Source organism: Callorhinchus milii, unplaced genomic scaffold, assembly GCF_018977255.1.
Source record: "Callorhinchus milii isolate IMCB2004 unplaced genomic scaffold, IMCB_Cmil_1.0 Scaffold4, whole genome shotgun sequence".
Classification (NCBI taxonomy): Eukaryota; Metazoa; Chordata; class Chondrichthyes; order Chimaeriformes; family Callorhinchidae; genus Callorhinchus; species Callorhinchus milii.
The window spans coordinates 67,730,373-67,756,217 of record NW_024704745.1 but is presented as its reverse complement, the minus strand read 5'-3'; the positions used below and the strand labels follow the sequence as shown (position 1 = coordinate 67,756,217).

The 25,845-nt window shown below is 40.9% G+C and overlaps 1 protein-coding gene across 4 annotated transcripts in view; it reads right to left on the bottom strand.

Moving 5' to 3' along the window:
* sgcg (sarcoglycan, gamma) overlaps nucleotides 1-25,845 on the bottom strand; it is a 198,296-nt gene that overhangs the window by 55,065 nt on the left and 117,386 nt on the right. For all 4 annotated transcript variants that reach the window (XM_007900656.2, XM_007900655.2, XM_042334490.1 and 1 more), the window contains exons 4-5: nucleotides 18,161-18,248; nucleotides 639-758 (exon numbers count right to left, since the gene is read on the bottom strand). In XM_007900656.2, the coding sequence (XP_007898847.1) occupies nucleotides 639-758; nucleotides 18,161-18,248 (208 nt within the window). The remainder of the gene's footprint in view (nucleotides 1-638; nucleotides 759-18,160; nucleotides 18,249-25,845) is intronic.

Sequence of the window (25,845 nt, the reverse complement as noted above, 5' to 3'; positions counted from 1 at the left end):
TGACTGGGCACAGACCCAGGACTGATTTCCCTGGTTCGGCTCAGTGCCAAACTACACAGTGCATTTACTGACTGAGGCAGTGGAGGAGTTTAAGCTGTTATGTAAATGTGGGTAAGGTGAACAGACTGGAGCTCAGCATTGCCATTCACCTGTGGCTTGGCCCCATTTTCACAGGGTTGACGTGGAACAGTGACAGATGTGAGAGGCTCAGCATAGCATCTATCACTCCACTTAATCTGGAGGGTGAAATAGGACAAACCTGCAGTCGCTTTACTTTCATGAAAAAAACATTCTTTAAACACAGGTTATATAGATTGATGGGGAATTTTTCCAAAGGGTGGATCAATCATTTTGATTTGATTTCTGGTGTTTTTTTAAAAAAAACATTAGAGATATAGGACAAGAAACACCAAAATGTTATCGGTTTAAACTGAAATAGCTTCCATCTCCCTTGCTGAAAGGAGTGTCACTTATATCTAGCGTAAATCGGTCAAGATCTCTCTTAAATAATTGCAGTGTTAAATAATACACATTGATACACTTTCCAGTACATCCTAAGAAGGGTTTTGAGACGTCCTTCTGATGTGAAAGGCATCTTATCTAATGTAAGGATTAATATAATTTGCAACATTAAATACCTGTGACTCGTAGTTTATCAGCTCCAACCACCACCTCCTCCTCATCTGCGGAAAACAGCAATCTGCCGCTATTGGAGTTGATTTCAAAGTGTTTCCCATGAGCTTGCACAGTCCTGGGTCCTTGAACCAAAAGACAAACACTTATCAAAATAGAGGACAGAGGCTGGCACAAAAACATTTCTGGGAAAGCAAACCCAATTTAAAACCGACAGTGTTCTGTACAGTAACCTTGTGAAGATTGGAAACATCTTGAATCAGGCTTGGATTCCATACTTCTTCGCTAGGTCATGGCCTAAAATAATTTAAAAAGTTTTCACTTAAAACTCAATTCACAAGATCACAAAGTGAGTTCGGACGAAGAAAGTTCGACCCATTTGATCTCATTTTCAGAATACAAGACAATATAAATTTACATTTATATAGTGTTTTCACATCAGAAGGATATCCTAAACACTTACCTACCTTACATCCCCCATTACAGAATCAAGCTGCTTTTTAAATGGCCTTTCCTAGCAACCTGTTCCCGTTATCAATTACCCTATGAGTGAAGAAAAACTTCCTGATAGCTGAAATTGCCCTTTGCAACTATAAACCAATGTCATTGTGTACTACATACAGTAAATAGTAATAATAATACTAATCCTTGCATTTGATATAGCGCTTTTCACGTCGGGAGGACGTCCCAAAGCGCTTCACAGAACACACTGTAAATGTCCCACAAACAGTTGTAGATTGAAAATGACCAATTTATTATTGTTTTTGGTTTTGGAGGGATTATTATTAGGTGTGTGGAATAAGGAAACTTGCCCAAGGTTTCGCCCTGTGCCTGGAATTGAACTCAGGTCTCTCGCTTGCAAAGCGAGTGCTCTAACCACTGAGCTACAGGACTCCACAAATGCACTGATATAGGGGGATCCTAGAGTATTGTTCTGGAATGTTCAGGACATGCTAAATGACTTTATGAGCTGGGAGTCCATTAATAATAATAAAATAATAATCTTTACATTTGGTATAGCATCTTTCACGTCCGGAGGATGTTGCAATGCGCTTCACAGGCATTTGTGTGTTTTTGTGCGTGAGCACGGCACCAATTTGTGCACAGCAATGCCTACAAAGAGACACAAAATCAATGGACAATTTTAATGGGGGGTTGTTGGCCAGGCCATTAGGAAAAACCTTTGAATAGTGCCATGGAGTCTTTAACATCACATGGTTAATACAGAGTTACAGAAAGCCTTACCAAATGGTAACAAATGGTAGCAGCAAATTAAAACAGAGAACATCAGACACTTTCCCACTCATTGAAACTCTTTAAAGCAGTAGCGAGGCAAATGGTAGTGTATTTAAGACAATTTTCCAGTCAGCCAGAATTAATCTAGCAGATGGTGAAGGCAGATACTGCTCTATTGTAATCAATTAGCAGGCAATTGACTGTGTTGGAATTTAGAAATGGATGATTTGCACCACACTTCCTTACTTGCAGAGTAATAATAACAATTCAATAGATGGAGTCGGGGCGGTTAGCAGTAATGGGTAATTGGTTATTCTCAACCAAAATGTTTCAACCCATTAGTGAGATTCCAATATCTGACTGAGAAACAAGATTCAAGTAAGTTATTTCCCAAGAATTGGCAAGTATTTTTTTCAATAGATGATTTAAGGATATGTTCTTTAAATATGAAAATACATTTTTCATATTCCTCTTTATACTGCCTACAATACAATCTTGTGTATGGAAAAGCATTGTCATGATGAATACTTTAGTACATTGGAATGGAGGATATATTGGTTTAAATAACAATATACTAAAAGATTTGATATTTGCAGAGGTGGAATTTTAAATGAAGTAGATTTGAAGAGCGTGCAGGGGTTGATTGAATTCACTTAAACATCCATCAAGAAAAAAAAAAAAATTTGGTTTCTCAATCCACGACTGTTTGTGGACACTGCTGTGCACAATTGGCTGCCGCGTTTCTCCCACAAATAATACAGTCAATTCACTTTACAGCATAATCTGAGAAGGGCTTTGAGACGTCTAGAAGACGTGAAAAGCGCTATATCAAATGCAAGGATTATTATTATTATAAGCATAGTTATGATAATAATACTTTCATTTGATAAGAGCACCTTTCAAGTCAGGATGTCTCAAAGTGCTTCACATGATATCCTGTAAAGTGGAGTGACTGCTTCTTTTGTGGGCAAACATGGCAGCCAATTTGCTCACAACCATGTCCCACAAACAACCATGAAGTGAATGACTAATTTTATTTTGTGGTATTGTTGGCCTGGACACAAGAAGAAATTCCCATCTTTTTTCAAGCAATGTCATGGGAACTTTAACGTCCAACTGAACAGGGTTTTGGTTTTGTAGACGGGGCTTTGGTTTTGCTTGTCTAACAATGTTAGCCCAATCCCCACTCCAATCCTCCCTTGCACTTGCATTCATTGGACTGTCAGCCTCGACCAGTGGTGGCCAATTTTTATGCCATAAATCAATAAATATTCTGACAAGAAAAACTTTGAAACACACAACTGACCGAACATGGACCTACCTAGACGCGTGCGAATGTTCGGGAGGGGCCATTTCATGACATGGCTGTCACTGGCCCAGACTATATCAGTTTCATGTCATGACATGGAGATTGAACCCATAAATGTCTGATCAGAGGCGAGAGTGCTACCATCTGAGCCAGGCTAACACGCAACTAGTTATTTTTGAGGTAAATGAAGAATATTCTTGAAATATTTTACACAGTTGTAATTTCTTATGGAAACAAAATCCTAAGGCCTGAAATTCCATTTAGTCGTAATGCATTTTATCTTAAAATTTAAGGTAGTGCAGTATTGTGAAAAGAAATTCAGGTTTAATTTGGAAGCTGATGTCTTTTTTAAGAGCAGGAGCAGAGGAGCGACTTTGAAATCAAAGCTTAAAAATTGGAGATGGAAGAATTTTCCACAATTCTGCAGTGACCTTAAATTTTAAGATGAAAATGTACTGCAGCCTAAGGCTGGGTGGAATTTCAGGCCAATGGTGCTTTGTCTAATAACCGTATCCAGGGGCTACACAGTAGGAGATAGAGAAGCAAGCTCTAATATGCAGGTGTCTGGTTTAAAGCGTAAGCTGCTTAGGGAATTCTAAGCTGCCAGTTATTTTCCTAGACACACTCCATCAATACTTTTATTAGTTACAACTGTCGATTTGGAAAGCAATTCATTTCTCATAACAGGCTCAATCCTTCAAAGATGGCGTTCTTCTTGCTTTCATGTTGTATTATTTACGCTTAAAGAGAAATCATAGGATTTGAGACCACTATGTCCTGGGTTTGAATCCTGTTTGTTTCACTCAGACTTTTGTCCTTCAGCAGTCAATAAAATGAATTACTGACCTTCCTGAAATGGAACTTGCTTAAGAAATACGTTTTGCCTCCAAAACAGGGAGCTGCACAGTGATCCGAGGCATTGTTCATAGTTGACTACCTCATCTACCTCATCAATGAGACTTACAAATGTTGACATGTACTCAATCTTGCAAGGCTCGACAGTTAGGGCAGTTTTAACTGTGCCCTTTTGGCTCAGTTGGTAGCACTCATTGTTTCTGGGTCAGAAGATTGTGGGTTGAAACCCTAAATTGGGACTTGAGCTCATAGTTCAGGTTGACAGCTGAGGTTCAATCTTTCCCATTGCAGCACTGATAGGCAGTGACATGGGTGTTGGAAATGCTCTCATCACAAAAATGTTAGCGTGATATCACCTCACATTGGAAAAGCAGCTCAGAACATAAGCAAAAAGTTTTACCTGGTGACAGTTTTTTGCCTTAAAATTTAAGTTTGTGCAGATTTGTGAACATTCTTAAATTCAGTCTTAATTTTGAAGCCTGTTTCCCAGAGTTTCAAATTAAGACTGATTTCAAGAATTTTCCACAATTCTATGTGATCATAACTTTTAAAGCCAAATAGTCTTAAGCAGAGATCAATTTCAGGCTGATAGTAAATTATCTACAGGGAAACGAGCGAGTCTGACTCCTGAGAACATGGCTCTAACTTAAAATCAAATTGGAGATCACAGACAATTGTGTGAAATGCAAGTAGTTGTTGTTGTCAAAGCTCTTTGAGATGTCCTCCCGACATGAAACATAAATATAATTTGCTGGTGTTACGTATTGCGAGTCATTATCATGTACATGGGATCCTGGAAGCAACAGACTTTATACCCCAAAGTGCTTTTTCCTCTGCAAGCTATTTATGCTACTGTTTTCACAACAAACATTTTTTCAACCATACGGTGTCCTAGCTTATAATCCCCCAGATAAAAATGATCATTCACTTCACGGCTGTTTGTGGGATATTTAAATCTCTCCAGAGTCTTGCCCAATCTACCTCAGCAACCTTCTTGAACCGTACAAATCCGTCATTCGTTTCGCTCAGCCTGCTTCATATCCCCACCCTACCCACACCACCATCAGCGGGTGGGCTTTCATTCTGTGGAACATTCACTGGAGTCCCTTTGACCTGCTCCCTCCCTTACCTTATTCAAGATATATCTCTTTGACTGTACTCTTTGGTCACCTTCACCCCACCCACCAGTCCTTTGGACATCCTCCAAGCTCTAAATGTAAATTTGTGATGTATTGTAACATTGCTGTGTGCAAATTGTCTGTTGTGTTTGCCTGTAAAATATACAATGGGCTAAACGAAGGAGAACATACATGAGGGAGAAGTGACGAGAAGGGTATAAGTGAGTGGATTAGGACGGGTGGAGATTTATTTGGAGTATAAACACCAGCATAAACTGGTTGGGCTGTACAGCCTGTTCCCATGCTGTCGTTTCCATCGACAGTTGGGGGCCTTCAGCCTCTTTGCCCCCAACCTTTGGGACTCCATCTAGGAGTCCCTTCACTTTGCCACCCCCCCCCCACTCTTGTGTCTTTCAAAGTCCATCTCAATACCCTCTCTTTGACCATGCCTTTTGGCATCCTTCCACCCCCAACCCCCTTTCCCTCCACCCTTCTTCATTCCAACCTCCATTTTGGATGCAAAGGTGCAGTATGAATGCAATTTGTTGTTGTTGCTTTCTAAGCAGCTCTACGTAAAGACAGCGAGACTCCTGCAGAGTGCACAGGAATGTTGCAGATGCATCAATGATCTCAAAAAGGTAGCGGAAGTGGAATTCATTAAAAGGTGCAATAACAAAGCAGGCTTGAAACATAAGGAAAGCCTTGGATGGCTTTAGTACATGATGCCAAGCCCCTCAAACTGCTGGATGTGGAACCCAGCAATTCCTCAGCAGTGGCGTGCAAACACCCTTGATATCATCTTTCGTAATCCACTTGCACATACCAGTTTATAGAGTTATGAAATCATACGAAAAAAAAAGTCCTGTGTCTAATTTCTTCTGCACTTAACTGCACACATCGATTACTATCTGCCTCGACTGTCAATTTCTGCACAGCTGTAAGTGGGCATGAGGATTACCGACAGACTCACTATAAACTAGTGTGACTAAGCCACTGTAACCAATGGATATCTGGAATAGACTCTCAGTTGAAGCAATTGATGTTATCTTAATTAATATCTTAAAAAAGAGAGCTGGATGAATATTTGGTGAGGTAGTCAGGTAGATCGATGGTACAAAGACAATCATAGAATGCTTGTATCACTGAAAAAGGTCATCCATCTGATTGTCTGCTGGTGCTGTCTCCCCCACTGCACCCTAATAGCCTGTGCTTTTCCCACTCCAATATTTTTTCCTCAAGTATCAATGCTCTGAAACACTACCTGCTTGAAGGATGCAATTCAACTGCAAGTTTTTTTTAAAAACATTTTTATTAGTTGCATTTCATACAGCAGCAGTGTCCCCACAAAAAGTCGTGGATTGAGTGATCAATTTTTTTTGAGGGATTATTATGACCAAAAAGTTCCAACAATCGACTAACAACCTATTTACTGCTAGATAAACAGAGGTGTGAGGAGTAAGGAAACTTGCCTAAGGTTTTGCCCTGCCTGGGAATCAAACCCAGGTCCTCTCACTTGCGAGGCGAGTGCTCTAACCACTACTCTATGGGACTCCACAAGTTATTTTTGTATCCAATTCCCTCTTAAATGCTGCTATGGAGTCAGCTCCAACAATGATTTGTGATAAGTCGTTCCACATTCTAAAAGTGTATATAAAAAAAACTATTTTAACCTCCGGCTTATTCTTGTGATTATCTACAGCTTGTATCCCACTCTTATTACTGACTAAATGATTCATGGAAATAGGTGGAGAAATTCTGCCTGGGTTTACATTTACTCTATAATCTTAGCATTTCAGCATCCAGAATTTGGCATGTTCTTAAATACAGCCTTAATGTTGAAGCCTAGTTTCTTGACAGTACCTGTAATTCTGCACACGCTTTATCTCTTTATCCAGAGGGTAACTAACAAGTCGACAAGGTTACCAGAACAACAATAACAATACATTTGTATAGTGCCTTTCACATCGGGAAGACGTCCCAAGGTGTTGGACAGAGTACAGCATTTCAGACCCGAGCTGGGGTCGGAGTGGGGGGGGAGAGGGGAAGGGGGGTGGCTGGTGGCATGGTAGAAGAGGAGGTTCTTGAGATGGGACTTGAAGGAGGCTAAGGAGGGGGCGAGGCGGAGTGACTGGGGGATGGAATTCCAGAGCTTGGGGGCAGAGTGGCTGAAGGCTCTCCCGCCAATGGTGGGGCGGGTGGGTCGGGGGATGTGGAGCAGGCTGGAGCCGGCTGAGAGGGAACGGGCGGGTTGGTAGGGTGGTAAGGCCAGGATGTCGGATTCATTTAAAAAAAACAGCTTGATGCTGTAAAAGGAGGAATGAGATCAAATGGACAGAAGGGTTTTCTTATAATATAAATATAATTGCATTTGCAACATGCTTGAAACATTTCAAAGCGTTTCACAGAATTTCAATATAAAGTGTAATCGCTGTGTATTTGCAAGCGAACGCAGCAATTTGAACAGCAAAGTCCTATCAAACAGGCATGAAGTGAACAAGTAAGATTTTATTTGGAGGAATATTGGCCAGGAGAGTGGGAGAAACTCCCAATACCTTTTCGAATAGTGCCATGGAATCCTTAACATCCACCTCAAAAAGCAGACAGTACTCCTGAAAATGCAACGCTGGAATATCTGTCAAGACTATGAGTTCTAAGTCTCACTGTGACACCTGAACCTATCATCTTCCGACACAGAGGCAAGAGTGCTGATAACTGTGCCAGTCTGATACCTAGCAACTAAGCTAGGCTGACACCTTCATGTGAACCTTTCTTGTGTTCTTACAACTCATTTGCCATTAAAGGCACAATCTGGTGCTCTCACTGCTGGGTTCTGCTGGGAGTCATGAACAGCGCACTGGGGCTGTGAACAATGTCATCACAGCTGCAGATAACAACAAATGAATCAAATATAGTATTTTAGTCCCAAACCCATTAGTATTTAAAATTCATTAGTATATGGAAAGGTCATTCTGCATTTCTTTGGTCTGCTGTGGTCATTAAATGCTGAATCACTGAAAGCATTTGGAATAATTGAATTTCTTTTGTAATTCATCCTCCCACCAATTACTGTGATATTATTCCTCCACCTTTCACCAGCCTGCTGAACACTGATTAAACCAATACAAATCCTTATCTCCCTCAGCAATAGGAACTGAAAGGAATAAACTTTTAATTTTGAGAAAGTAAAGGCTATTTGGGGAAATTAATTTTTGAACGGATGTACTGTATTTCTCACACCAGCGAATAAGCGGTTGAAGCTAATGATTTTTATGATGTTATTAATTCACTTAACTTTTTATGAAAGCTGCTTCAGGGTTTGAGTGCACTGACACAGTTAAACCTGTGCTCGCTCCTGCAATGTGCTTCATTAATGTTGCGCATCATCCATTACATATCGAAGGAACAGCCTTACCTCAAAAAAGGCTGCAGAAATGACGAAAACCTTTAAAAATACAGTTCCAACACCAAAGGAAACAACTGGGTTATTTTCAGAGCTAGGTGAGAGCTCAATGCATTTGTCTGCTCATTGTGACACGTTTTAAACAGAAGTTGGGAAGCTCGGTCCGCCAGCGATCGTATTCTAAAGCCCGGTGTTATGACACATAAGGTTGGCTATTACTGCCGTGTCCTTGTCATTACTCAAGTCCAAATAGGTTTGTGGCAGTTATGATGGTAAAATATTACTACTGCCGACTTTTCAATTAGGCAGTGTCCAACAAATGCTACGTCTGAACAGCCCTTCAATTTACTCCGGATTACAGATTCATAGAATGTTTCACAAAAATACTCTATTCAGCCCATAGGTCTGCACTGCTGTTTTTCTCCCTGTAAGCCACCAGGTCTGGTACTTGAGCCAGGCAAGGCTGCAGGATAACAACAACAACAGCAGCAGTTTGCATTTATATAGCAGCCTTCATGCAGGACTTAACAGTAGTGGAGCATGACTGTAGGCACAGTTGAAGAGGAAGGTCTTCAGGTGTGATTTGTGGAGTCCTGTAGCTCAGTGGTTAGAGCACTCGCTTTGCAAGTGAGACCTGAGTTCAATTCCAGGCAGGGCGAAACCTTGGGCAAGTTTCCTTACTCCACACGCCTAATAATAATCCCTCCAAAACCAAAAACAATAATAAATTGGTCATTTTCAATCTACGACTGTTTGTGGGACATTGCTGTGCGCAATTGGCTGCCGCGTTCGCCCACAAATATACATTCAATTCACTTTACAGTGTGTTCTGTGAAGCGCTTTGGGACGTCCTCCCGACGTGAAAAGCGCTATATCAAATGCAAGGATTATTATTATTATTATTATTTGAAGACGGGCAAGGAGGAGGCAAAGGTGGGATTTGAGCCAGAGAGTTCCATAGTTTTGGGGTGTAGTGTCTGAAAGCACAGCCACCAATGGTGGAACATAGGGACATGCAGGGGGGCAGAGCCAGCTGAAGGTAGTGGAGAGGGGTGTAAGCAGGTTGAAGAGGTAAGAAAGTGTCAGGGCGTGAAATGATTTGTACTCCAAGGTAGAATGGCAGACCAGCCAGTCTGGCTTGTTGGCAGGATTTGGCAGGGCAGAGTAATCACTTGGACTAGGAATTTTTCCCACTCGGCTTCTGTTAACCCTGTCAGCTAAAGTCATATTGGGTAGAGTGGTCCTAACTGGACAAGAAGCGGAAAGTGGGCAAGGCAGAATTTGCAATGACCAGTTTCACAGTTTTAGCTGTGGTTAAAAGAAAATCTTGAAAAAAAGTTTGGAGTCATCCTTGTTTGTCAGTTGATCGGCAATTCTACTCTATTCCATTCCACTCAGGGTTCAAGTATGTTGGAGCACTTCTAGAAGTCAGCCTGTTTAAATTGTAAATTTAACACTGACCTTTGATGGTTTAAAATTAAAACACACCGAGGCAAGTTAAAACAAGAACGTTTTATACTGGGGTTTAATTTACAATATTTCCAAATAAGAAATGTGTAATTATAACATATGTAAAACATTGAATGTGCTAACAACAACAACAAGATTCCATTTATAGAGCGCCTTTCACGTCGGAAGGACGTCCCAAGGCACTGTACAGTTAGGTCAGGACCCGAGCAGGGGGGAGATGGTCAGGGTGAGGGGAGGGAAGGGAGGGAGCGAGGAGAGGGTAGAGAGTCGAGAGGGGAGCTGAAGGCACGGTCAAAGAGTAACAAAAGTTGTCTTCAATAGAAATTCAACATGGGGGGTAGGACCTACTTCTGACCCAGAGGCAAAAATGCTGCCAAATGAGACAAGTTCACACCTACAGCACTTGTTGCTCGTTGAAAATATTTAAATGAATTATGCATGAAGTAAATATTTATACATTGCTTCCAGACCATTTTGACTCACAGCAGTATGTCATTCCTGAGCTATGTGTTGTTTTCACATTGTATAATGCCTTTCCCTATTCCACGAGAGCTCCTCTGTTACTGAAAGTCATATGTATGTTTACAGGGCTTTATTATTGTTTCTTCTTATTGATCCTAGCAGCAAAATCAAAACAGCAGAAGTCAAACCAATGCAGGCATTATTTAATAATTTTATTTATCACTTTATAGGCATCCCCCAATACCAGATTTTAATTATAACTTCAGTTTGCTGGTGAATCTTCAAAACCCATTAGTGAAGAAACAAAATCAGTACAACTTGCATTCACAGCATTTTCATTGTATGGGTTAGCACATCAGCTGTTAATTTAATGCTGTTTTGAACACTTTTGTTTCCTGTTTTTCCACTCCACTTAGCACATCTAGACATGGATGCAAAATGGGGAGTTGGCAATGCAGCAAACAAACCCCTATAAGCATCTGGCAGGCCAAGTTTCTTACACCCTGAGGCAGAAAACATACTCTTACGCGCAAGCACGATCTGTCTAAAGTGCCTTGACTATATCTTCACATTTTAAAATGCTTCCTTTTCTTGCAAAAGTGGGCAACAGCTTAATAATAATAATATATTAAGATCCTAATCGAGCTTGGGTTCACTTTTAATACATATCTCTCGTGGATCTGCAGATATTGGAATGAAGTGCTAAAAAGTGCCTGCTTTCCAGAAAGTCGAGCCTCATCCAGGACTTAATATCTGACAGGAAAGTGGACAAAACATCAGTGGATCTGGAATGAAGGGTAAAGGTAAAGAGAGGTAGAAGCAAAAGGAGTAGAACATTCATCCATGCCCCCAAATCCTCCCAGTGTATTGGCCAACAACCCCCGAATAAAATTGATCATTCACGTCTTGGCCCTTTGTGAGACATTGTTATGCACAACTTGGCAGCCACGTTCACCTATAAAAATACACATTCACTACACTTTACAGTAAATCATGTGAAGCACTTTGAGATGACATGCACGTATCTATAGCAATACATTTCTAATCTCCAGTTTTGTTTGAGATATATTCATTCAAAACCGATGTCCGTTAATTCCTGGTCAATCCTTCTTGGCTCACAAAATGCAACACAGTAAGTCTTGTGAAATACTGAAATTCTGCAGTGATTTGCTATGCCGCTATATTAATTGCAAGGATTATTATTATTATAAGTAAGAATGCTAACACTAATCTGTTCCTCCACCCCCTGCGTCATGATCTGTCAGACCCAAATCCCAAATCTTTAGCTCCGTTGTCTAATAGTTATTCACCCACATACCAGGCATGAGTGGAAATCAACCCAAAGAGACAAATACTTAGGCAATGATGGTTCCAGCTTGTCAACCCCAAAATATTGGATGATATAGTTTTATTACGTTTATAATTTGGCTCATAATCAAAATATTTGATAACCGTTATTCTTACAACATATTGTTATTTCTGTTTATTTTGCATAGTTTTCAGTTGCAACTCATTTCAACGGATCATTCATAACTGATCTAAACAATGGTGTTTTCTCTCTTGCCACCTAGTGCACCAATTATACACAAATGTTTCACCAGTGTAGGCACTTTTACTGTAGTTCCATGACACTCAGCGTGCGGTTGAAGTGAAGTGATATGAATTGACACTTGAAAGGGAGCTTGGTTTTCCAGACCATTAGCTCGGGCTATTATTTTAAGGTTATAACCCTTTGTTAACCTGTGAGGCCCAATTTAGAGAGGAAAAGTGGTGACAAAAAGATCACTTCAATAGAATGGCATAGCTTATAAGAAGCCCTGCATTTTCTTTTACATTAGTTCTTCATTGTTGGCTCACCGTGTCACTATTACCATACATGCGCAATGCAATTCAGCTCCTCTGCGGCTGATGATTCAGGGCTCAGTGCTCACAATTTCTTCTAAAGGTTAAAGTCTCTATCAGACTGAAATAGCTCGAGAGACGTGATATACATTCTTCAGAATGGTTGTCCTCTGAAGTTGTTCGGATTCAGATTTTTCTATGAGGAAATGTTTTGTAGAACAGAATAAAGGATTTGAAACGTCTCGATGATGTGTTAAGACGCAAGCTATATCAAACGCAAGGGTTATAATTATTATTTATTATTGCCTCCCCCTGACTTCTACCTGCCTCATGGCAACTTACAAACTGCTGCTGCTTGTCAATGCAAATGTCAATGGATGACAATGCCAGAGACTGAGCAATTTTGACTTGTCTGATGCCTAGTTCGTCTGAAATAATAGCTTTAAAAAAATGCCATTTTGTAGCTGTAACTGATAGATGTCCTCCCATCGTGAAAGGCGCTATACAAATGTCATTTTTTTGTTGTTGTTTTGTTGTAGACTCTTAAATTGAGTCACCCCTGTAAAAAACAAGGCAATCGAAATGGACAGATATCAGGTCAGGTGTAACACTCCTGCATCTGAGTCAGAGGTTGTGGGTAAAAGCCCCACTTTTGGACTTTAAATTCATAGTCTAGGCTGACAGTCCAGGACAGTGCTGGGGGATCTTTGCATTGTTAGAAGTGGTGTCCTTTAGATAAGATGTTAAACCGAGGTTCTGTCTGCCTGCTCATGTGGATGTCAAAGATCTCATGGACTAGATATGAGGGAAAAATGTGATACATGATACGGGGTGATTCAGTTGGAACGTTGAGCATCAGTTTGACTTTAATAAAAAAAATCTTAAAGTGATCTTAATGTTAAATCAATTAATGTTTCTCAGTTGAGTCTTGCTGAGTGTCTAGATCATAAAGAAAATGTGTTTTGTGCAAGCCCACACACACACAAAAAAACATTATGGTGCTTTAAATAATGCATACCTACTTTCCCCAGCTTCAAGAAAACAAATATTCTGAAGATGCTTGAATATAAAAATCTCATTAGCTCCAATATTTCATGGTGCTTTAGATAAATGATTATTTCTGATCTGGTTTGGGACTGAAAGCTGTAAAGTTGTATGATTCTAAAAACTCTTCAGATCAAGCAGGCAAACCAGCATCACTATGGCTCTCCATAGAGAGCCTGATTTAGCCTGGTTCAGTTGGTAGCACTCTCGCCTCTGAGTAAGAGATGGTGGGTTCAAGCCCCATGTTGGGGCTTTGAAATCACAGCAAAGACTGATACTCCAATAATAATAATAATCCTTGCATTTGATATAGCGCTTTTCACATCGGGAGGACGTCCCAAAGCGCTTTACAGAACACACTGTAAAGTGAATTGACTATGTTTGTGGGCGAACGCAGCAGCCAATTGCGCACAGCAATGTCCCACAAACAGTCGTAGATTGAAAATGACCAATTTGTTATTATTTTTGGTTTTGGAGGGATTATTATTAGGCGTGTGGAGTAAGGAAACTTGCCCAAGGTTTCGCCTTGACCTGCCTGGAATTGAACTCAGGTCTCTCACTTGCAAAGCGAGTGCTCTAACCACTGAGCTACAGGACTCCACGAAGAGTTCCAAGGGAGTGCTATATAGTTGGCAGTGCTGTCTTTTAGATGAGAATTTAAACCGAGGTCCGATTTGTCTTTCCGGATGGATATTAAAGATCCCATGGCACTATTCATAAGGAGAAGGCAGTTTCTCCCACTGACTTATCTCCATATAAAATTGGTCATTCACTACATGCTTCTCAAGGGACATTGCTATGTGTTAAATTGGCTGTCGAGTTCGTATACAAAATACACAGTCACTAAACTTTAATCCTATAAAGCACTTTGAGCCATCCTCCTGGTGTGAATGGCGATATATCAAACCTCAAGGATTATGCCACCTACGCATGGAAATTTCCCTGTATCTGGAATGGAATCCACACTCTCTTCCTAGAGGGACACATCCTGCTTACTTAATTCTGGAGAGTATCAATAATAATAATAATCCTTGCATTTGGTATAGCACCTTTCATGTCAGGAGGATATCCCAAAGCGTTTCACAAGATTTACTGCTGCGTGACTGTGTACTTGTAGGCGAACATACAGCTCAATTGCGTGGCAGCCCAACAATGATGTCCCACAAACAACCATGAAACATATAACCAATTTTATTTTGGGAGCTTGTTGGCCAAGATACCAAGAAAAACTCACTTTTTTTTCAAAAAGTGTCATGCAATCTCTGAACAGGCAGCTTGGACCTCGACTTAACGTCTCATCTGAAGGATGGATGGAGGATGGTTGGTATAGAGCAAAGGTTGGTGGATCCAGAGTGTAAATTGTGGTCCTGTTGGAGTTTAACCAGCTAAAACACATGGCTTGTCATTGAGAGCACTGTCTGGCAAACTTTCTTCTGCTTATCCAGCTAGGACAATCTCACCGATTTGAGCTTTGGCTTGCAGGGTTAACAAGGAAAAATTCCTTCTCGTGAGACTTAACTGAATGCAATTATTACAAGACTTTCGAATATCATCAGGTATCCTTCCATTTTATTAAGCCCATAAATTATTAAAAATATGAATGCTGGGTGTTGACCTTAGGGCTCACATCCACACATCTAGAAATGTATAAATAACCCAAGCTGCACCCTCATGGCTTGTGATGGCATCAGAGTTGCTCAAGTAAAACAGCAACTGCATTATTCTCTCCAAAACCTCTGCAGCTCTGACTGCAATAAATAAGGATTTGCTGTTTGCCTCTGCACAAATTCCACAACAAATGTCATGCAAGTCCACTGCCCAAATTCCGAATGAGTTTCAAAGGACTTCCTAAGTGCATTATTCCATCTCAGAATACTGTGGCCAGAACCGTTAAGCACAGCAGAATGCCACATGAGTGACAGGCCAGAAGATGAGGGGTGAAGGTGGGTAAATAAAAGCACATTTTAACGAGAACACTGATGAACTTGTCAACTGAACTTACGTTTACAACTACTCAGGTACTTGATTCTGATTTATACTCCGTACTCAGGTGACATTTACAGATACCACAATGCTCTTACTTTCTGAATCGTTATTAACCGCTCCTCATAAATACACATATCACAGTCATTATATGGTTTGAGCTGTGCTATTGCTTATACCACTACACAGGTCACAAGATTGATGATCAATGTCACTCTCACAATTTGGTTAAGAATATACACGAACCATCTCTCAGTAACATGTGCAATCTCATACTGTTCTATGATGCCCTTACAGCCTGAATGTACAAGGTTTTAAGGTTTTACCCTTTTGTTCCTATTTATTATGTAATAATACAACAAAATTACATTTCACGTCGGGAGGACCTCCCAAGGCACTGGATAGAGTTTCGGACACGAGCTGGGGGTTGGGGAGGGTGGAGGGCAGGGGGGATGCAGGGAGATCGAAAGCACGGTCGAAGAGGAAAGTCTTAAGATGGACCTTGAAGGAGGCAAGGAAGGGGGCGAGGCAGAGGGACAGCGGGATGGAGTTAATATAATAATAATCCTTGCATTTGATATAGCGCTTTTCACGTCTTCTAGACATCTCAAAGCACTTCACAGAATATACTGTAAAGTGAATTGACTGTATATTTTGTGGGTGAAACGCGGCAGTCAATTGAGCACAGCAGTGTCCCAAACAGTCGTGGATGAGTGACCAAATTATTATTGATTTTTTGGGGGGGATTGTTATCAGGCGTGTAGAGTAAGGAAACTTGCGCAAGGTTTCACCTGCCAGGAATCAAAACCCAGGTCTCTCGCTTGAACCACTGAGCTACAGGACTCCATAACAGTTCCAGAGGGTGGGGGCAGAGTGGCAGAAGGCCCGCCTGCCAATGGTGGGGCAGGCTGGGAATGTGAAGCAGGCTGGAGCCCGCTGAGCAGGCAGGTTGGTAGGGGGTTAGAAGGTTGTAGAGGTAGGGGGAAGCAAGGCCATTGAAGGTGAGGACCAGGATCATGAATTGTATCCTCTGTGTGATGGGAAGCCAGTGGAGTCAGGCGAGGATGTGTGTGATAGGGTTGCGGAGCCTGGTGTGGGAGAGGACATGGGCTGCAGAGTTCTGGATGATCTGCAGCCTATGGAGGCAGGATTGGGGAGGCCGACAAGTAGGGAGTTTGCGTAGACAAGCCTGGATGTTATGAATGCATGTATGAAGGTCTTGGCGGACTGCGGTGTGAGACAATGGCGGAGCTGGCCAATATTGTGGAGGTGGGGGAAGGCAGAATGGGACATCAACAAGACAACAACAACAAGATTCCATTTATAGAGCGCCTTTCACGTCGGGAGGACGCTGTACAGTTGGGTCAGGACCCGAGCAAGGGGGAAATGGTCAGTGTGAGGGGAGGGAAGGGAGGGAGTGAGGAGGGTGTAGAGAGTCGAGAGGGGAGCTGAAGGCACGGTCAAAGAGAAAGGTCTTGAGACCGGCCTTGAAGGAGGAAAGGGAGGAGGCAAGGCGAAGGCACTGGGGGATAGAGTTCCAGAGCCTAGGGGCCGAGAGGCTGAAGGCCCGGCCACCGATGGTAGGGCGGTTGGGGCGGGGGATGTGGAGCAGACCGGAGCCAGAGGAACGGAGGGTACGGGCAGGTAGGTAGGGGGATAACAGGTCGGAGAGGTAGGGGGATAACATGGCACGGATGTGGGATTGGAAGGATAGTTGAGGGTCAAACAAGATGGCAAGGTTCCCAGACTGGCTTAGTAAGGAAGGTGGAGTGTGCATCCTTGGATGGTGATGCTGTCAGTGCCCGAGGTGTGAAGATGTTGACGGGAGCCAATTAGGAGGGCCTCAACCTTGCTGAAGTTCAACTGAAGAAAGTTAGCTCTCATTCTGTCAGAACACAACAGTGGTGCTAGAGTTGAGGGTGGAGGCAGAGAGGTACAGTTGGGTGTCATCCGCACACATGTGGAAGTTGACCCCATGTCTGTGGATGATGCCACCAAGAGGGAGCATATAGATATTGAAGAGAAGGGGATCAAGGACAAAGCCCTGAGGAACTCCACACAAGATGGTGCAGGGGCTAGATGAAGTGGAGATGATGTGAGAGGTAGAGGTGTGAAGGGCGCTATATAAATGCATATTGTTGTTGTTGTTTAGTGAGTGTTTTTTTGTGAATGAATGTGGCGGCCAATGTCTAAAAGCAGCCATGAAATGAATGACCAATTTTATCTGGGGGATTGTCAGCCACGACATCGGAAGAAATTTCCTCCTCTTTTCAAATGGTGCCATAGGATCTTTAACGTCCACCTCAACGAGCAAAAGGGATTTCAGTTTAATGACTCATCCGAAGGATAGCTCCTCGCAACAATGCAGGACTGCTCAAAGTTTAGACTGAATACAACAATTTGCCAAATTCTGTATACTCTGAAATGCTAAGAAATCAGAATAAATTCTGGAAGTAGAATTTCCTACTCAGATATGAGAATTGCGACTCATGTTTTTATTAAGACTAGTCGAGCATTACATTGTGAAAAGTTCACCAATGCAGTCAGTCAATAACTGGAGACATTGACTGGTCCAAGGGTTTAACCAATCACAGGATCCTTAACACATCTTATCCCAATCATAGAAGAACATCTGTCCAGCATCGGATCCAGTTTCCATTTTCTACAGTTTCCATTTCCCTGTCTTGTGACCTCTCTGAGGGATACTCTCAAACTGGTGCTGGTAAGTGCTGGAAAGATTCAGTTCTCGAATAGCAATGTTCGTTCAATCAGAGGAGGTCAGAGAGTGAAAAGCTATGTATTACTTACCCACCGTTAACCTGCCTGTCACCTGCCCACTAGAGTTACGTGCATTAACGGTCACGTTCTGGGAAGAATCCACGAGCAAAGGGGAATCCTGTGAAACAAAAGGAAAGCAAATCGGTTAGAGTTCAAAACAAAAGCAATGCGTAAACTAGAATTTTAGAAATATAATTCTCCAAAGTGGAATACATTAAAAAAAACAGGGTATGTTAAAGGATTGTTGGTGTCCTTCAGGCAAATTGATATAAATGATTTGCCAACAAAATACACAGTCACTACACTTTTCAGTAAATCATCTGAACCACTTTGAGACATCCTCTTGATTTGCAAATATAAGGATTATCAAGAATTATTAGAAAATATTATTAATAGTGAAAACTCTGTATTAAAAGCATACTGTTCAGAAATTTCAAGTCCTAAACAAGGACTTATTTAAATGTTGATGGTTATTGTGCTCCCGTATTCTGAAGGGATTGCTCTACTGATGGAAAATTTAAGGATATTGGGAAAGTGGGGCTGATAAAAGGGGGACTACGAAAGACAGACAACAGTAACATATTAGATTGGATGATTAACTTTGGTGCTGAATATTTCAATAGTCTATGTCAAGAGATGGTATCATGCTATGGAAGTCAATGTCATGAGTGGGAGAAGCTTGCAAACTTTGAGGGTTGAGTGCAGGACAATGAGTTCCGAACACTGAATTCGACTAAAGGTAACCCATAGTGCTCTGGTCAAACCATACTAAGAATACCACGTACAGTTCTGGTCACCACGAGATAAAGGAGTTGTCCTGGCCTTAGAGGCAGTGCAGAGGATGATTCCCAGTGTCAGAAGAATGAACTATGAGCAACAAATAGACAACAAATAGGGTTCTTCAGTCTTGAGAGAAGGTGACTATGAGGGTTACTTACAGAGATGTAAAAGATTTCAACAACAAGATTACATTTGTATAGCGCCTTTCACGTCAGGACGTCCCAAATGGGATTAAAAAAAGGAAATCATGGAACAATACTGTAGGATTGCATCAGGACAGGAGGACAGGGGGACATAGGTTTGGAGTTGCGAAGGGCAATTTCAGGATAAAAACAAGGATGCTTTTCTTTACTTGGAGGACAGTTGATGACTGGCACAGGACGGTGGTTGAGGCTAGGACACTGGACTGATTTAAAAGGCAGCTTGATGCTGTGATGTGGAACGAGATCACAAGATCCGAAGGATAACGAATCTTGTGATTTTGTGATTACTTGTGAAAATATTAAAAGTACTTCATTAAGTGTAAGTATTAATGAATTAGAATAAATCTGGCTTGTAAGTGAAGTGGATCCTGAAATGTTTACCCTCCCATAAGGAAAACTTTGCCGCTCCCTCATAAATTGATAAAGCAATAATCCATGTGGATTACAAGAAGAAATAAATAATCATTAATGCTCTTGCGGGTTGCTAATGACCTAACTTGTGTTTATTTCCTAAGGCTGTTTGAAATACACATAGGCAAGCTCTCTTTAAGGAGCTTAGTGTCCCATTAAAACTGATATTTGAATTGAGATTTCCCATTAGGATTCTTTAATGTCTGAAGATGTGATCTGAATTTTTGGAAATGTTCAGAAATATGAAAATAGAAATACTTATGAAAAAGACATGGGACTTAAAGTCTCCCATTGTGTTGGTGTTCCCCCATTCAGCTCTATTTGATCTTTTTGACTTCCTGACACTATCGTACAAAATAGAGAAATATATTTTAAAGATGCCCAAGCGAAACTGTGAGGGAGACTGCAAAGACTTGTCAGAAATCACAAAAATAATAATAATCATTACACTTAATATAGCACTTTTCACATATGCCTACAAAATAAAAATCACCATTTATAAAAAAGAACTAAAGCAACATTTAAACCACCCCAAATCCTACCAAGTCTTAGCCTAAAAGACCATTTTGTCTTTAAATTTAAGATCAAGCAGAATGGTGAGAAAAACTTTAGTCTAATATTACTTTTGAAATTTATTTTAAGAAATGTGGAAAATCTGTAGCTGTTTATCAGTCATATTATTTGCGAATGGTGATTTTTATCTGGTGATGGTTGACTGGGATGAACATTAACCCTAAAATTATCTTCAATTCTTAGAGCCTCATAGTTTCATTAGTGATGGCTTTCCATGATTCTGGGACTCAGAACAGGTATGGAACAGGTACAGCATAGAATAACACAAATTATGATAATAATCCTTGCTTTGATATTGCACCAATTACATTAAAACCTCAACTTGCTTCACATTTTCTGTTTGAGAGGATTGAGAGGATATTGTTATAATGATAATCCTTGCATTTGATACAGCAACTTGTATGTTGGAAGGACGACTCAATGTGCTTTGCAGGATCAACTGTAAAGTGTAGTCACTGTGCATTTTGTAGGTGATCACAGTTTTGTACACAATGACCACTTGGTGAATGACCAATTCTATCTGGGGGATTGTTGCCCACAACACCAGGAGAAAATCAGTTCTCTTTCAAGTAGTGCCATGGGACCTTTCCCATTTCTTTTAGATTTCTTTTAGCAGTGCACTGGAATGAATATAAGACTAGAATATGATCTTAAATGCCCCTAATCGCCTCCACTCCAAAGTTTCTAAAGTTTGAACCCACACCTTCTGACCAAGTGGTGAGAAAGCTACCAATTGAGCCAGGTGGATATCCATAAGTGTAACTTTGCTTTGGTTCCATTGAAACAGAGAAGATCAAGAGGAACACCAGGAACATAGGAAAACAGGAATAGGAGAAGGTCATTCAGCAAACTGAGGCCTGTTCCACCAGTTTATTAGATTTTATAATAATAATCCCTGCTTTTGATATAATGCCTTATCACATCACCGATATGTCTCAAAGCACTTCACAGGATATACTGCAAAGTGGTTTTGACTGTGTGTTTTGTGGGCGAAACAACAGATATTTTAATCCCATGTCCAATCTTTCACTATGACCTTTAACATCTCTCATACCCAGGTGTGTGTGTGTTTGTTTCTCTCTCTCCTTTGTGCACAGTAAAGTCCCACAAGTGGCCATGAAGTGAATGAACCAATTTTATTTGGGGGATTGTTGGCCAGGAAACTACCTTTTCATTTTTCGAATAATGCCGTGAGATCATTAACATCCACCTGAACAGGCAGCTGGACCTTGGTTTAATATCTTAACCATTCCAGACAGGGAAATTTACAAGCATAGTTGGCATGCATGTGAAGAACTCTCAGTCCACTTTGGATGCTCTTGAGCATTAGTGATGGGTTTCTGTACATGTCAGACACCTGGCTGAACAAAAAAAATGCAGAGATTTCCTTTAGGAGGTAGAATGGAACAGGGTAGGTCTTGATTATGATTATGCCTGTTAAGACCTATAAGGATAATGGATTGATTTCAAGATCCTCAAGCTCGCATACAAGTCACTTCATGTCCGGGCACCACTCTCCTCTCTGGGGCTAACACTCCACTATTCTATAGCCCCCTTGGCCCAGGTGGCTGCGTCCTCCTGCACATCCATCGACCCCTACACTCCATGGTGGCTGTGCTTTTAGCCACTATCGCCTGAGACTCTGGAACTTTCTGCCTTAATCCCTCTGCCTTGGGCCCTCCTTGTCCATCTTCAGGTTGTACCTGAAGACCTTCCTCTCTGACCTTGCTTACAGTCACCTCCTCTCTCTCCCTGGCTCATGTCAAACTCGGCCACTGTTAAGTGCTCCGAGATGCTGAAGGGCGCTATATAAATGCAAGTTGCTGTTGTTGATATACGGAAGGAACTGTTCTCATGGCCTTAACCCATTCCATTCTTTCTCTTCTGCGATATGACAGGCAACTACTCATAGGACTTATGGGCAGTGAATGTTAGCTTTTCACTTTCTCTTAAGTCCAATTGTCTGCCCAGTGAACATTCCGCTTATTTGCTCAACAGAGAAATGACAAAACTCATCAGATTTGAAGCTGTCAGATTTAATTGTCAGAAAACTACAAACTGTGACTTCTGGAAGGCAAAGCACACAATGTTACCACTATGCTACCAGGCTGACTTTCTACAAAGACCATTATGGAGTAAAATTTGCTAGATTCCTTAATGTGCTCCGTAGGCTATTTAAGGAATGCTTTAAGGAACAAAGCAGGCAGCCTGCTCCTCGCCAGGTAAATGGTTGCTGCCTCTCATGGTCCTAGTGCTACCAATTTGAAACTCTGAGGAGAGAACAATCTCAGTTTGTGAACCTGAGGCCCTATATTGGGCTCTGGGTTGTTCTTCTTGCTTAATATTGCTTTCTCAGGTTTGTTCTGGCAAGAAGAGCTGAACTCTGTCTTCTAGTAGGTCAAACTTTGGTGATCGACCAGGTCAATAATAATAATCCTTGCATTTGATATAGCGACTTATCATGTCTTTGAGACATCTCAGAGAGCTTCATAGAATATACTGTAAAGTGAATTGAATGTATATTTCATGGGCGAAACGTGGCAGCCAATTGCACACAGACAGCAGTGTCCCACAAATAGACGTAAAACTGCTGTGCGTAATTGACTGTCGCGTTTCGCCCCCAAAATATACAGTCACTGCACTTTACAGTATATCCTGTGAAGCACTTTGAGATGTCTCGATGAGGTGATAAGGCGCTATATCAAATCCAAGGATTATTTTTTTTTTCAAGGGATTATTACCCCCACAAAAACAATCCACCATTCGACTAACAAGTGGGTTCCTACTTACTGCTGGGTGAACAAGCATGTGGAGCAAGGAAACTTGCCCACTGTATTGCCCTGCCCGGGAATCGAACCCAGGTCCTCTTGTTTGCAAAGCAAATGCTCTAACACTGATACTGGACTCCATGACAAGATTCTCCTAATGTCAGGCCAACAATCCCCCAGAGAAAAATGGGCATTCATTGCATGGCAGTTTGTGTGACACTGCTGTGCACAAATTGGTTGCCGAGGTCAATTACAAAATACAATCATTACAATTTACAGTATATCCTGTGAAGTGCTTTGAGATGTCAATCTAAGGATTATTATTACATAGTTATAATCTGCAAGTGAATTTTAATCAATTTTTACAGATTTATACAGTATTCTTTAAAATTTACAGGACTTTAATCCAATTTTGTTTTATTCAGCGGGTATCTGACATGTGCAGAAGCCTATCACCAAGCTTAAGAGTATCCAAATGAGTGTTCCAAATATGTCTGCCACCTACACATGGAAATTTCCATTTCTCATGAATGCTTCTCCGAGAGGGATGCACCCTGCTTATTTAATTCTGCAGAGTATTCAGTGCAGGTTAGCGAGAGCCAAGCCAATAATTTGCAGACGGCAAAAATAATTAAAAGTAAAATTTCCTTTTAATTTGTCTTTCATGTTCCAACTTTTAGGCAAACAGCGAACCTCTATTTTAATAATAATCCTTGCATTTGATATAGCGCTTTTCACGTCTTCTCGACGTCTCAAAACGCTTCACAGAATAGACGGTAAAGTGAATTGATTGTATATTTGTGGGTGAAATGCAGCAGCCAATTGCGCACAGCAGTGTCCCACAAACAGTTGTGGATTGAAATGACCAATTTATTGTTGTTTTTTTTTGAGGGATTATTATCAGGTGTGTGGAGTAAGAAAACTTGCCCAAGGTTTCGCCCTGCCGAGAATCAAACCCAGGTCTCTCGCTTGCAAAGCGAGTGCTCTAACCACTGAGCTACAGGACTCCATGTCTTTTTATGCTGCTTGTCATTCCACGTCTGCACACTTATATCTGCTTCTCAACAAAGTCTACTGGAGGGGGTTAGAATGTCAAGTTCAGACTCATTAGACTCATGCTGGTAAGTAAATGGGGAGATTTCAATGTGAGCCACAGAATTGTTATTCCTGTTGAATTGCAGAAGTTCCCAGTGTTGGATCCCACTGACAAAATCTTATATTTTTATATTGAAGCCAGCCTTGCACAACTATTTTTGTTTCTGGCATTTAAGTTAAGAAAATGAAAGTTATTGCACGTCTATAGGTACAGAAAATAAAGATGAGGCTTTCGTAAATTCCATCAAGCAATGTACACAAATACTTATATTAAGGTACGTTTGCAATAAGGGATGGAAAAGGCTATATGTATTAATGGATTAAATGCCATGTCTGAAGTCACAGTTTAAATTGTGCACAATTAGCAAACAACTTTTCCAAACTGACATTTAATCCATCGATAAAAATCACTCTGGAGGTCTATTACTCCCTAATTGTAGCAGCAAGGCCCGAAATACAAAACAGATTTCACTCTCTTCAAGCAACCTTTTTTTTAAAAAATTGCTTTGACTAACTGGCCCCCTCTTTTCCTAATGAAGGCTACGCACATTCATACATACATCAGAAAGAAACAGAAAATGTATTAATTAATGCTGAATTGCAAAATAAAACCTGGAAATAATCAAAATTTATCTTGAGGAAAATGATAAATGATTATTAATGATTCACGTGTGGCCCTTCAGCAGAGCTCCAGTTTAAAATTATGTTTGTTAAAGATGCTAAAACCCAAGCACGAACTCTTACGTTACAATATTGTATACAGGCGACCCATTGTAACACAATGGTGTAGGTCCATTAACTCAGTCTCTAATGAGGCAGGTTAAAATATGGCTGCCTGTGAGCAAAACACAGCAGTCAATTTGTGCACAGCAGCTTCCAAAAACAGCCATGGAATGAACAATTAGTTTTTCTTGTGGATTGATGGCCTGGACAGCGAGAGAAACTCTTGCCCTTTCAAAATAGCACCAGTAGAGAGACAATTACACAAGTAAAAATATTTGGGACACCCTAAATTTACTTTAAAAAAGAGAACAAAATGGAAGAAATATCACGTCAATTGGTTTCGATGTGTGCACAGGATGTAAGACACTAGCCCTGAAATAGCAACTGAAAGGAAAATGAAAGTATGAAAAACCATAATAATCTAGCAAAGCATTGTAGAGAGGGACCTCAGGACTTCTCAGAACATAAGAATCTGCTAGGCGTAGAAGACCAAGATCCATCCAGTTTGCCTTCCACCATCCTGGCAGTCGCTTGACATGTCATTTCCCAAATTATACATTGTTTCCCATGATATTAAAAGGAACAGAAGAATTTGCTTGGCGAAAGAAGAACCAGTTGTTAGATACTGTCATCACCTTGATATGGGGATTATCCAGGTGGAACAGAAGAGGCTTCGTCACAGATACTTAGGCATAAGATATTTATAGATCTCACTCAGAATATTTATGTGTCAAGAAGTTTTGGAAAGAAAGTAATGTATTCAGAATGCATTAATGGGCTGAATTAGTAGTCAAGTAGCTGAATGAACCAACCAGAATATTTTGGAAATAAATACAGTGGAGCCTTGCTATAACTTGTTATAATGTGGAGATTGGGATTAAAAAAAACAAATAGGTACGATAGCTATTTATCAATATTACTCAAGATCATAGTGTTCTGGCACAGCAAATAGGAAGTGCTGTTGGTGGTGATAACAATCGTGGAAGTCAGTCATTTTAGAGTGAAAATTGCTTAGCGTGCAGGAAGCAATACGGATGAGCAAAGAAAAAAAATCGAAACTTCGAAGGGATGAGAAATGAATTAACTATGGTAAACTGGGCTGAACTGTTAATGGGTAAAACCACGGACCTACCATGGTTGACAAATAAGGTTAAGAGGCAGC